Source organism: Ptychodera flava, chromosome 4 (assembly GCF_041260155.1).
Source record: "Ptychodera flava strain L36383 chromosome 4, AS_Pfla_20210202, whole genome shotgun sequence".
Classification (NCBI taxonomy): domain Eukaryota; kingdom Metazoa; phylum Hemichordata; class Enteropneusta; family Ptychoderidae; genus Ptychodera; species Ptychodera flava.
In genome coordinates this window covers 21,850,725-21,864,548 of record NC_091931.1, presented here as the reverse complement: position 1 = coordinate 21,864,548, position 13,824 = coordinate 21,850,725, and the positions used below count along the sequence as shown (strand labels likewise).

Below are 13,824 nucleotides of genomic sequence, written 5' to 3'. Positions count from 1 at the left end.
GAAGAAGGCTACCTCCAAGCATGTTGTTTTTAGAGACAAGAAGAGCATAAAATTGTGGGGGCGGCGCCTTGTCAAGAATTATACCGTGTACAACCTCACCCCATAGTTTTGTGGAGGGGCCGCAGGCCATAGTTTTCTGCAGAAAAGTTTGCCTCATTGTCAAATTAGGATGACAAAAGTGGCATATGTTTTCCATAGAAAACTACAGTGTTGTACCAAAATTTTGTGTCGGAAGAGGTAAGACCTACCATCACCTGAAATTATTGGAGGGACCATGCAATCTGAGGGAAATAGATAATTATTCCTTGCCACAAAAAAATGATGTGAGGTTTTCTTCGTGGAAGTACTGGGTAGCACTAGATAGATAGTCTGGATTAATTGTCACTTGAGTCCTGGAGCCTGACCTTAGTGTAGTTACTATTAATATACTGCTGTAGCCTTTATTTTTGACACCAACATCCATCTCATGATCTCCTATGTTGGAAACAAAGACAGTCCAAAAGTTCACCAAAATAATTGATGCAAACCTAGGCACATGAATTTCATGGCTAAGCAGTCATTCATGCAGACAGTATTAACAGAAATCTCGTGAGCAGAATGCTTACATGCTAATATGTACCTTTTCCAAACTTCGAAAGCTAATTCGCAGTGTGTCTTTTATATGCAAATCTCTAACCTGAAGCATGAAAGATGTAGGTTCTCTTTTCAAATGAATACTTTTGGCATCTGATGCAGTATACAACAGTCCCTCCGTCATGTCATGGCGGGACTTGAGTTTTCTGTGTTAGTTGGTCGACTATTAAGGTGGAAAGTCTCTTGGGGACAGATATATAATGGACTCATACTTTTACAATATTCCTATGGCCTACCTCACGTGGGGGCTCATTTTGAAGCTAGTGGAATAAATAATGCTTTCACCAGCTTAGTTTTGTGAAAATCTGGAATTTCATATTCTCCAAAGAGATAACGCAGGTATGGCAAGGGAGCAAAAGTTGAATTTTTTCATTTCCAAGGTGTGAACTACTTTAACTACTTTTTGCATCACTGTAGAAGTCTCCCCAATTAATTACATCAATTCTGATTTCCACAGCGACTCAATCTTCATGTCGGAGGCGGTGATGGGAGTAATGTCCTGGGATTTCTGGTCAGTGTCTCGACAACAAAATGCACATACGTCACCAGTTGTACAGCATGTCTTCAATCACGGAACTTGAGTGATGAATTGATTAAAACACAGCATCTACTTCCAGCTGGTGAGGAGACATTTATTGATGTAATATAACCACTGTATAGACACTAGATGTGTTTCATTTATATGAAATAGATTATCCCAATGCTTTTATCTGTATTTCAACTTTATTGAGTCCCCGACAAGAAATATCTACTTAGTGTAGATCGTGTGCCCCCTAAGCCAAGTTAATGCTACAAGATCAGAAAAGTTCTCTTTGACTCAGGAAATTTTTACATACTACCCGTACTGGTACAGGCTTGATCGATGCAGAGAACTGTCAAGAAACTCCCAAGTTGGCTTGAAAAGAGTTAGAGGGTACACTGAACTGTGGTGGCGCACTTGTTAGGTGGGACTTATCTGTCACCATTACCAATTTCAATATCCAAGTAAAGAATATCCTTATCCTCTTTCTCCCAAGTTGCATTTATTTTATGATTTGTCTGTGGAGCCTGGTAGAAAGAGGATTAATATGTATAGAATAACAAGCATGCTGAACATTCTGCAAGAGTATCCCTTTCCCAGACAGACAGTATCACTTCCCCATCAGACAACTCAGTGAAAAGCGGTATTTAGCCAAAACCATACGTATTTTTCCACCCATTTGGCTTGGTCTGTTCCAACAGCTTTAGTCCATAAAAATCGTTTTTACAGCATCTGTTATTTCAGGGGCCTTCAAATGTCAAATGTTTTGTTAAAATGCACCAAATGGGGATATTGTGCTTCTCTAGTTTTAACGAACTTGACCTGATGGCGAAATATGAACTTGGCAGGAAATGGGTAAATGTTATGTAAATACCATTACAATGATAAGTGAGTGCACATTCTGTCGAATTATTTTTTTTTACTCATCTCAGAATTCAATTTGTGTCTTTTGCAGGTCTTGAAGTGTGTGGATTGTTTTACGGAGATGGGTCTCAAGCTAATGCAGCAGATGTTCTCAGAAAGTGTAAAGCAGTAGTTTCCTTGAGTTTCCTGGTAAGTGAAATGCATCTATATATTCCAGAGAACAGCGCCATCTATTGGCAACTGATGATGAAAGCCAGTGTGCCCTTATCAGCTTATAGCCACGTTGACTCAACACTTTTTCAAAAGTGTTCCCAATGACCGATGAAAATTTTACATACTACATGAAGGAAATTTCAAGACATTAATAAATTGACTCAAAGTCCTAAGAAGCTAGAGAGCAAACTCTCAAAAGCTCCTGAACAACACAACATTTGAAAACCTTATTCAAAATAAAGAATTTTCAGTGTACTTGCAGCCTGTCGCAGAACCCTTCAATAAAATGCCATCCACAGTGCGTTGCTTCAGTGCAAGAAGGTTGCAGCTGACATTTTGGTGGAAATCACTCTTCCCCTTGAAATAACCCAGAATGACTTGTTACATCGGCTAAAATTCAATCAAAGTAAAACTTTTGCATAAATCATTTATCCCAATATTTATAAGCCCATTTTTCACATTCATGGTAACAATTACTAAAATGTAAAGTTTTTCTGGTAGACCTGTCAAATACTGAAATTTTCAGATTCAACCTTACTGCACTGATGCATGATTGACAATGAAAACAATAGCGCAGGATAGTATATCCACTGGAGGCAGAGTTTCTAATCCTGTCTTTCTCACCGTTGTTATTTTTGTAGGAGACTCTTGACGTTGACAAGCTCTTGATACTTCACGTTGCTAGCGGCTCAGAAGAGATCAACGACGACAGCTTCTTCTGCTACCATGCGGACGAGAACCGAGTGGACAGCTGTGACGTCGAGATCATCGATGATGTCAGTCTGCAAAATGAACTGATGATGTTCAGAATCAAAGCGTCCTTGACATTGGAATGTGAATTTGAGAATATAAATGGTCAGAGTTCAGAAACTTTTTGGACATTATTGTGTTCACGTTTTCCTCCCAACAGCAAATCCTCTAAAGGGCTTCAGAGCTGTTCAGACATTTTTCTATGGATATTCCCACTGTCTGGATGGACCATTAGAGTTAAACTTTACAAAGAAATGACATGATGTTATGGTTTACAAATCATAGTAACCTAATAGACTGTCAAATAATATTTCAGTTCAACTTGCCCGTAAAATGTAATGTAAGAGCACAAATCAAGAATTGTGTCATAATTATTTTTCAAGTGGCTGCCTTGTTTATTTTTCACTAAATATGTACAACCATTTCCCCTGACAGGTTCAGCTGAAGCGCTAGCTGCTGGTTCACAACGCTTACAGAGTAAAGTGTGTGAGAGCAGTACAGTGTACCACGTCAGCAACAGCGGCATTCTTATGCAGTCCGATGAAGACAGAAAAGGAATGAACATCACTGAAATTGCAGCAGATTCTCCATGTGAGAGGATAGTGGGATTCATTCAGGAGGATGAGGAGGAAGATGGCTTTGATGTCCCGGGCATGAAAGGGAAAATTGGAAGGAAATCTGGCAAAAAATCTACGAAAGGCAAAGTTGCTAAGGTTGTTTTAAAAAATGTTCAATTGTCTTTAGAAATGTGAAATATTTGGACTACAATTGGCATGCATGATCTCTGCTTGGGTGGGAAGCTACCGTTTTTTTTGTACAATGTTGATTACACCAGTAGCATCAATGGTTTGGCACTAATATGCTTAGCAAACCTTTTCCTTCATATCTCAGTTTCACTTCAATGTTCGATTCCAGTGGTTTATTTCATACGCTGTTTTGTCCTGTATACATGTGCATGCAATGACACTAGTATTTGATTCAACCTGGGCAATTTTTCTTCAAATCAGATTTATATTTATATTTGCAAGCTAAAGAGACTTTTTTGCATGATAAGGATAACCTGATGTGATATTTCTTTCTCAACTGTGTATTTCTATTTCCAGGAGAGTATTAATATCCAAATATTGTCAAATATGAGCAAGGACAATCAGCATATTCCGAACAGCGCCCCCATACTTCATTATCAGCAACGTATGTATCAGCTTTCAATTCAAAACCTTTTTTCCCAAACAATGATTGAATATTCTTATTTAAATCATGTGAAATCATTTGTGCATGATTTATTTCCAGTGACATATTCACTTCTATCAAAACTTCATCTATGTTTATTCAGTTTATATAGACAAAGAGCTATAGTACAGATGCCTATTGTAATAGAACTCATGGCTATTGAGGAAATCTTCCAGACAAAAATCTGAGATTAACTTTCTCCAATGTCTGTCATTTAATACTATATAAAGATGTGCCTCATAGAGAAACTCCTTAAGGTATTTTGAACCTGAAAATTTAAAGAGTTACAGTTTTGCCCAAAATTTCCTCAAGGAAACATTAAACCATTCCCTTTTGAAAAAAAGAATGAAATTTTGAGGTCACTGTGCAGACTTTGTTACTTGGGAAAAATTATTGCCCAATATTTACTGACACTTGATTATATGGCCGCCATCCCTGTGGTAACTCTGTGGGGATAAATAAAATTTTTGATTTTTCACAAAAATAAGGTTGAAGAAACTATATTTACTTCAAGAGCTTGAAAATGACCCCCATAAGTGGTATACCAAAAAAAAAAGGTTCTGGTATTGTTGAAGTTTGACAGTACAAATATCTATCCCCAAGACAAAGTATTGTCAGATTTCTCTTCCTTGACGTATTGTCAGATTTCTTCTCCTGAAACTAACCAATATCTTGTGGTTTCAAATTACTTTTCCCATATCTACTCATTGCATCACACAACAAAGACTCTGAAAGCACTGTTGACTTTGCATTTTCAGGAAATTTCCAGCACATATCTGTTCATTTACCCATCAATGTGGTCGCAGTGGCTGACAAGAATTCCCCTGTCTCAACATTACCATCACTGTTTTCTCATGGAATTTGTACCCAAATAAAATCAATGGAAGAGTCTTTACTTCTCTTTGCCAAGGTATGAAATCTTTCTTTGCATTTCTTTACCTTTCCGTCGCAAACTTAGAAATTGATTTTGTCAGGCAGTGCAACATGTATGTACAGATTTGACAAGTTAAAAGTGAGCCTTACCATTTGTGTTGACCACAAAATTCTATGAAAATATCTGACACCCCACTGTGCATGATTCACTGCTTGAATGTCTCTACAGTTGAATTATCACATTCATAATCATCATTCTGTTTGTTCATCTCTTTCAGGATTCAGATATTCTCATCCCTGAAGCATATCACTTTTATCTTCCTGGTTTTCCACATCTTGTATCCACAGTTTATCCACAGGGAAAGACGGAAGAGGAGCTAGGTAGGGTACATATTTCCCTTGCTGATTAGGGTTGCCTCTGTGTTTTGACACCAGTTCTCCCTCATTTCAGCAATGATGTATGGCCATGACAGAACAGGTACTCATAGTACAGAAGGCACAAATAACATTGCGCATCAACCATTCTCTCATCAGAATCACACCGTCAGACGTTGCATTCCAGACTGATGTTGCCCAAGACCAGGCCGCTGTTGAGGAGAGTTAACAGGCACGTCTTCGCCGATGAACCGTCAACTGATGTTTACTTAAAGAATACTCATGTAGGACTACCGCCCTCAGGAGGTGAGCCAGACAAACAGATAGACAGAAACATACAAAAAAGCAGACTGATAAAGAGTGGCCAAGAAAATGAATTGTCGCACAATTTGCTTTTTAGCAACAGCAAATCTTAGAAGAAGTTGACAAAACAGATTTGGCTTACATTGCAACTTGACCATTCTCTTGAATTTTGTTTGCTTTGAATATTTTCTCACAAATCATGCCTATAGATTCTAATATTTGCAATGATACAATTAACAAATTATTAGATTTGATTTTTAGGTAGTTTGGGGCATCGCAAAATTTAGACTTACACATCTGCCCTAACTTTTCACAAGGAAATTTAAACTTTTTGAAATCAAGATAAAATTTGGGTCACCATACAAACTCCGGTACTTAGAGAAACAAATTACCTGATATCTAACAACACTTGAAATTCAAAGTGCCCACCATCCCTTTATTGACTCTAGGGGCGAAACACAATTTTTGATTTTTCACCAAAAAATAAGCCGGTGAAAACTTTATTTACTCCCTGAGCTTCAAAATGAGCCCCCACAAGTGGTTCAGCAAAAATGTATTATAAAAGTTGGAATGTCGGAATATCTGTCTAGTGTCTCGGAGGTGTATTCTGCTTCAATATTGATGGCTTCTTGCACTGGGACATCTCCTCGATGGAATGTTATAAAACATGAAAAAAATTACTGAAAAGTGGTTTTTGGTTGCAGTGACACGTCCATGAATGCAGGACCATGCTCTGACTCAGAAAAGTGATTCAGCGAAACAAAATCCCAGTGAAATGTTTTGTATTATTGCTTTATCTTTCAAAATTCAGTTTATGCATCGGCCCTTAGGGTCTAAGGTTTATGTAGCTTTGCTAGCATTACATTCAACAATCCAACAAACTTGCATGGGACAGTGCAGCACTGTCACTTTTTGATGACTTTTCTTTTCTATTTTTGTCATCAATCATCAATATGTGTAGTTACAGCTACTGGCCCTTTGATGTGTGACACAAACTCTGAATTTTGCCAATTCCAAATTTCCAAACCAATCCATCACTTTATGAAAATATTTCATTTGTGTTTTGATTTCCAGTGGCTGATGGGCAAGTCTCATTGGTGTATGGCGCCTATGCATATCATCACTACATGCAAGACAGAATGGACGACAATGGATGGGGTTGTGCTTACAGATCACTACAGACCATCTGTTCATGGTTCAGACTTCAAGGTTACACGGATAAACCAGTACCAACTCACAGAGAAATACAACAGGTATTGAATGATATCCTGTCACAAGCTTTGCTGTTTGCTGTTTACTGTTTTTTGGGTTTTTTTTAAATTCCTGCTTACAACCAAACTCAAATCCCTAACCTTGTCATAGCACAACCGGTCACTTCTCCTGATAGCAAGTGCCTTGTGGACAGATAATCTGACTCTCTAACCTTTAAAAATATTCTTTTGACCTACCACGTAGCGTATGTGTGATTTCATAGCGACATAATTACCAATTGTAGGTATGCTGATACAGAATGAGGCTTGGTTGGATTTTTGCACTTCCAAACTAAGTCTTTCGTTCAGGGGAGGGGGGTTGAGGCCAAACGCACGTGGTTGCGGTTTACCGTGCACACATTTTAATTATCCACAGCCCCTAAGTACAACAAGTCATTGATTAGCATCCACAACAGTGCCAGCATCCAGATCATCAACTTTTTACAGAATCTTGTCAGCTTTGTACCGCTGATAGTATCAGCAGCGATAGATGGTACCCCTCCCCTCCCCCCTACTGGGCATGTCACAGTTAAATGTTTTCACCTTTTTTTTTTGTTCAGGCCCTGGTGGATGTGGATGACAAACCAGCAAAATTTGTTGGCAGCAGACAGTGGATTGGCTCCATAGAAGTCAGCACCTGTCTCAATCAGTTATTTGATGTAAGTAGGCATTTCATCCTTTGTGTCCATGTAGTATTTCAAAATGAAATAAAGTGGTGCTCACTCAGGATAGAGAGAAATTGCAGACAATATTGTTGAAGTTACAAAATCAACTTTCAGCTATTCTCTAATGGTCAATAGCAACTTTTATTCAGTTTACAGTAAAATGCATTGGTTTAAAGCTTTATTTTGCCGTTGTAAGATTTGAAGGGTGACAGATTGACTTAACCCTTTTTATCACCATGGTTTCACCCAAACCCATTGAAACCTATTGCTATCAATGGTAAGTGTTGAACAGGTTAGGTGAGTTTCCTTTGTAGAAATAAATAATGCATTCTCCCCACTCTAGTTGGGGAGATGGGGTGTCTGAAGCGTTATTAAGTCAGTGGTGTGTTAATTTTCCCGTGCTTCCATTGTGCTTCTAAGGTGACCTCCAAGATCATGTTTGTCTCGAACGGCGCCGAATTAGCAAACAAAGGACGGGAACTTGCCGTACACTTCCAGACACAAGGAACTCCGATAATGATAGGTAAGCTTGTCGGCAGGTGGACGAGGCTATTCACTGTGAAGAATGCATGGTACAATCATGCCAAATACTTTGACCATCTGGACGTCTATTTCTCCGGAGGAAAATGTACATTAAAGAGGACAAAACTTTGGAATCCATTTTTTACGATTGCTTACTTTCTAAGCATTTACGTCCATCAAGATACAGAACAAGCAAATTTGAGTACATCATTACAAGTGTAATCAGCCATGTTCACACCGGCATCGATGAGACCTGCTTGCAAGATCTTGTTTTTCTTTGACCAGTAACCTATTGTTGAAATCCTAAACAAGAGACAAAAAGAGAGTTCTTCTGGCCTTTTTTGTCATATTTATGGCCAGACAAGTTGTCTATTCAACAATGAAATCACTGAACTGGGATTCATTGCGTAATCGCATTGTAACAAACCGGGATAATGGGTTTTATATGAAGGCCGCTTTGTTCAGAGTACAAGCAATTGAAGGCAGACTGTGCCTCCAGGACAGACTTGCAGACTCAAAATCCAACAAATCTATTGTTGGCAATAGCTAGTGTAGGCTTATTTGGAAATGCAAAGAGAAAGTGAAGTTTTCTGCTTCTTGTCTTTGCAGAAACCAAAAATCTAATTTTCTCGCCTACCGACTAAACCGAGAGAATGGCAGATATTTGGAATGGCAAATACTTGTACCAATGAATTGTGGCAAATACTTTTGATTATCCGAAAATTTGCAATCTTTAATCTTGGTTTCCATTACTGATTGAAATTTGAAGTTCCAAAGCAAACTATAGGTGAACTTTTCAAACTTTCCTCCTCAAGACGTGCAATGGGCTATAACTCTTTCAGAATTCATTTGGATATGATACTTACATATATCTGTATTGTTGAACACCACATTCTCTGTGGGCAATGAAAGATATACTTTGTAAATGTGTTTCCATAATTCTGTTATGTAAGAATTAGCTGAGTAATTGGCGGATCTGCTACCCCATTATATTTGCAGTCGCCGGTAAGGGAGCATCAGCTCTAACTTTTGGCCAAGCTTATTTTTGATCTGTGTATTACCATGGAAGTACAAAGACCTAAATGTAAACTGGAGTGAACATGAATCTATTTCTAGCTTAAACTGCAGAATGTGACTCATCACCTGTAAAATTTGGTGCTCCAGCACGTGTCACGTGGGAACACGGCACATGGCTCTTGAATTAGCCATACCCCTGTTATACTACCTACAAACGTCACCTTAGTTTGTAAACTTCAAAACAAATTTAAGCCGCAAAAGAAAATGAATTTCTAAAAAATATGGCATCGATGTAATATGCATTATAGATACGCCACTCCAAGTTAGAAGTGAAATACTTTTTGATTTCTTTCATTCTTTTGGGGGGGTTTTCTGTTTTAATTATTTCCAGGTGGGGGTGTATTGGCTCACACAATCCTGGGTGTTGATTTCAGTAAGACTAGTGGGGAGGTCAAATTTCTGATACTTGATCCGCACTACACTGGTGATGAAGATCTCAAAGTGATTCAAGACAAGGTAATTAACTTATGCACTTGGCCTTCCTGTCTTCATTGTGTTCTCAGATGCACAACTCTTTTTCCATATCTGTTTCATATTCAAATTCAAGGGCCAGTAACTCTAACTTTTGATGGTTTTTGTCACTATTTTTGTTTTTAACGTCAGCCGCCATTTCTTGTTCTACTTGATACTTCTCAAAGCATGTTGAGATACACAGTATTCAGCTTGTCAACTCAGCCTGTACATGTGTAAACTGCATTGTTATAGTTGACAAGTGAATTCTGTTCTAGGCTAGAATTCAAATGTAAATAATAACAGTGCATAATAACAAATAATAACAAGCTAAATAGTGGATGTTTCAATGTTTTATGGAGTAGAATAAGAACTTGCAATTGATAATTCACAAAAATTGTGAAAAAAAATCTAATTTGCTATGGAGAGTCCTTTATGTTATGGTAAATGCATTCTTCAGAAATTGTGTATATGAGATGCAGTAATTGTAGACTGAATGACTTTGTGCTTATGAAACAAACTTTTAGAAATATTTGTAATGTACGGCATACATCTATCAAGTCATTTCATTACAGCTAGCAAGTAGGAAAGTTGAGGAAAAACATTAATTCAAACAGACATCCAAAGTCATTGTGTGTTGTCAAATGACGAAATTTTGTGATGCTGTCTTATTTTTTGTGAAAAATATCAAGATATAGCTATTTCAGTTACATGCATTATTTGATTGTTGAGGTGCCATGGACTGATTAAGTTCCCAGAAAAATCTTTTTCTATTTACATCATATTCTTTCTTCATCATTACATCCCTATGACAGGGGGAGGCCATGAAAGTCTTACTATGATTTTTCCATTCCATTAGGGCTGGTGTGGATGGAAAGGCACAGACTTCTGGGACCAGACTGCCTACTATAACCTTTGCATGCCGCAGAGGCCCATCATGATTTGAATAAAATTTGCAACGATCAGCAAGCAAACAAACTAAAACGGACAATGGAACGCCACTACCACAGTGGTTATGAAGAATTTGTCCAATTATCCAACTCACTCTCAACTCTCTCAAAGGGACAATTTTTGAAATACAAAATTTTATTATCAATTGTACATTAATTCGACTGTTGGAAGTGATAAATTTATCATTAAATTTCCTGAAAGGAATATATATATATATATATATATATATATATATTTGGAAGTGAATTTATAAATTTACCATTAATATATATATATATGTACATTTACATTCTGTCAGAATAAAGAAATGGATGAAAAGAGAGAATTGTGGCTTGTCTGACATCACCTTGGCTTCTAATTTTCACTTCTTTGTAGGGCCTTTGTTAGTCCCCATGGACACCGTCCGGGGGGACTTATAGGTTTGGTCATGTCCGTGCGTGTGTGCATCCGTGTGTGCGTCCGTCCGTCCGTCCGTCCGTTCACGCAGATATCTCAGACATGCCCTGGTCAATTTCTTTCAAACTTTGCACAAGGATAGTACCCTACCCCATACAGATGCACGTCGATTTGTTTCACAATGCGATCAAATTTGGCCGTGTTAGAGGACTTTTTAGTTTTCACCACCATAGACTACCATGTATAAGTCAGCTGTCCATAGAATCCCATGTATAAGGCCAAGTAAAATAAAAATTTAGTTTCTCATCGTATTCATATTGCAAAAAGGATTCAGTGACACAGTTTTTAGTCCCCACCGATGAAGTCCAGGGGCCTTATAGATCGGGTCATGTCCCTCCGTTCACGCAGATATATCAGATATTTTGACAATGTCACGTGACCTTTGACCTCAAATATACATATTTGTCCATAACTCAGTAACCACAAGTGCTACATCCTTCATGTATGGTATGATGGGACAGCTTATGACGCCACATATTGTACCTCATTAATTATGCACATATCTAATTTTGAGCGAGCCAATAGAGCTAGAGGTCTGATTTTTGGCATATAGGGATTAATTAGCAATACAATTTTTTTTTTCAGAATGTCACGTTACCTCGATGACCTTTGACCTTGATTATACACATGCATAACTCAGTAACCACAAGTTCTATACCCTCCAATTTTTATAGGATATTAGACCTGAAGATGTCACATCTTGTACTTCATTTATTATGCGCAAATATATTTCTTGGCTGGCCAATACAGCTAGAGGTCTGATCTTTTTCCCGATTTAGAACCATAACTTAGACATGCCTCATGTGTTTCAAATTGGGAACAACGACATAGACCTATGTGCCCATAGATCTCAACATATACACTCCAGTGATACTTCTTGATAACCACATTTCCCTGCCCCATCAAGACTAATATTCCTTTACAAGTGGGGACTATGTCACTGTCAATGACTTGTTTTGTCAAACTTGGAACATAGAAAAAGCAACAGAAGATTTGGCTGTTGATGCAATGATTGACAGCTGAGTTAACAACTTGTAACATATAATTTGCAAACAGCAAAGATTTCTGGAAACAAATAGCACATCTTTGAGGGATAAATTCTCCATCGCTACATATGTAGTCAGATTGTGTGACATGATCAAATTTTTGAAACACGTGAGCAAAGTCCACTCAGACGGCAAATAGTTTTTGAAGGTAAACTCTGAGTCTAGTAGAGCTACTTACTGGTATTGATTGAATCTGCTCACCCCCTGAGCCCCTGTAAACAGGTCCCAAATCACCATCGACAACAATGGGCCAAACCATGGTGGTAAAAGGGTTAAAATTCACATGCATGTCATTGTTGCATTTACCTTTACAACTGTTTACCATGTACATATAGACACTTCTAATGTCAACGTTGAATATGAACCAAGTAGAAAAAGATCTGAATCATAAATTGCTGTAAGCCATTATCTTCCATAAACTGCATATATTGTGTCAGACTATGCCTCCATTAAAATTTTATCTTTGAAAGAAAATTAAGAGTATTTTGGGATTTGGGTAGTTGGAAGTGTTGATCTTGTCATTTGAAACGCTGTGCAAGGTCATTGAAATTCATGGCGCCAAGAGACCTGCTCATATTCTATCAGGTGAATCTGTCAAAAACATTGTATTCATATGTCATAGTAGGATAAGTCTTTGTGTTTCTTTTTGTTTGTGATATGGTCTTCAAATTATCACGTGTCAAATATGTTATGTGGGGACAGACCAAGTCAATACTGTACTGATATATGGAAAAATTATACTTTTGCCAGTTGTTTACCAACCCTACCTGTTAGCAATGGATGAAACTACCAAGAAAAAAAGTTTCTGCCACTGAAAATGTACACGTGGCTAGTAAAGTGGCACTTCCTGGAACAAGAAGATAAATATCTGAAGATTAGGCATCATCCAGCATGTTTACAAATACACAAATACATCACTGACATAGAAGCTGCACCTCGTCCTCTGCATTTGTCGACTCCCATCACCATTAGCTGTTGTACAAGCAGAAAATATTCAGAATTTTTATGACAAAGGGCCAATGAGATGGCCTCTAGTTTATAAGTATGCACGGAATAACTTTATGGGAGTTATTTGCGATGGTATTTCAACCAAAAAAGTTTCAGAGCTGACAAAATATGGACGACACCGGTACAACAATTTTTTTTGCCATCCAGCCTAACAACAGGTAAGACTTCATTGACTGTAGTTGACTGCCACAGCACAAGGCAGTGGTCCCTGTTCATATTCAAAGTAATGCTCGCGGAAGTAATTTTTTAAGTAATTCTAACCCTTATAGATCATTTCCCTGGTCTACCAGTTAAACAGGAAGCTCTCAATAAAAAATGAAAACATATATTCCCATAAATTTTATGAACCTTTAATTCATTAAGGTAGAATGTGCTTTGGGGACAAATATTCAAACTCTCAAATTCTTACTAAACTTTTCTGGTCTACACCAATTTTGGGCTATCATTCTTGGAGTAAGAAAAATTTTCAGCCTTCTTAGTTTTTTGAAAATTCAAATTTTGTCTTCCCCATAGAGATAACACAGGGATGGCAGACATTTTGAATTTCAATTCGGTAAATGTAATAGGTTATTTGTTCGTCTGGTGCCAAACCTTGCACAATGACCCCTTATTTTTAATCTTGATTTGGTAAGAGAATG

General features: G+C 37.7%; 1 protein-coding gene across 1 annotated transcript in view; it reads left to right on the top strand.

The window, feature by feature from the left end:
- Positions 1 to 10,894, top strand: part of LOC139132163 (ufm1-specific protease 2-like) — a 38,335-nt gene extending 27,441 nt beyond the window's left edge. Inside the window, exons 3-15 of the mRNA XM_070698553.1 lie at positions 1,091 to 1,253; positions 2,109 to 2,206; positions 2,872 to 3,085; positions 3,416 to 3,693; positions 4,084 to 4,171; positions 4,969 to 5,120; positions 5,362 to 5,464; positions 5,618 to 5,764; positions 6,836 to 7,014; positions 7,572 to 7,670; positions 8,097 to 8,199; positions 9,607 to 9,731; positions 10,585 to 10,894. Coding sequence (XP_070554654.1) covers positions 1,091 to 1,253; positions 2,109 to 2,206; positions 2,872 to 3,085; positions 3,416 to 3,693; positions 4,084 to 4,171; positions 4,969 to 5,120; positions 5,362 to 5,464; positions 5,618 to 5,764; positions 6,836 to 7,014; positions 7,572 to 7,670; positions 8,097 to 8,199; positions 9,607 to 9,731; positions 10,585 to 10,671 — 1,836 coding nt within the window. The 3' untranslated portion in view covers positions 10,672 to 10,894. The remainder of the gene's footprint in view (positions 1 to 1,090; positions 1,254 to 2,108; positions 2,207 to 2,871; positions 3,086 to 3,415; positions 3,694 to 4,083; positions 4,172 to 4,968; positions 5,121 to 5,361; positions 5,465 to 5,617; positions 5,765 to 6,835; positions 7,015 to 7,571; positions 7,671 to 8,096; positions 8,200 to 9,606; positions 9,732 to 10,584) is intronic.
- The last annotated feature ends 2,930 nt before the right edge of the window (positions 10,895 to 13,824 follow it).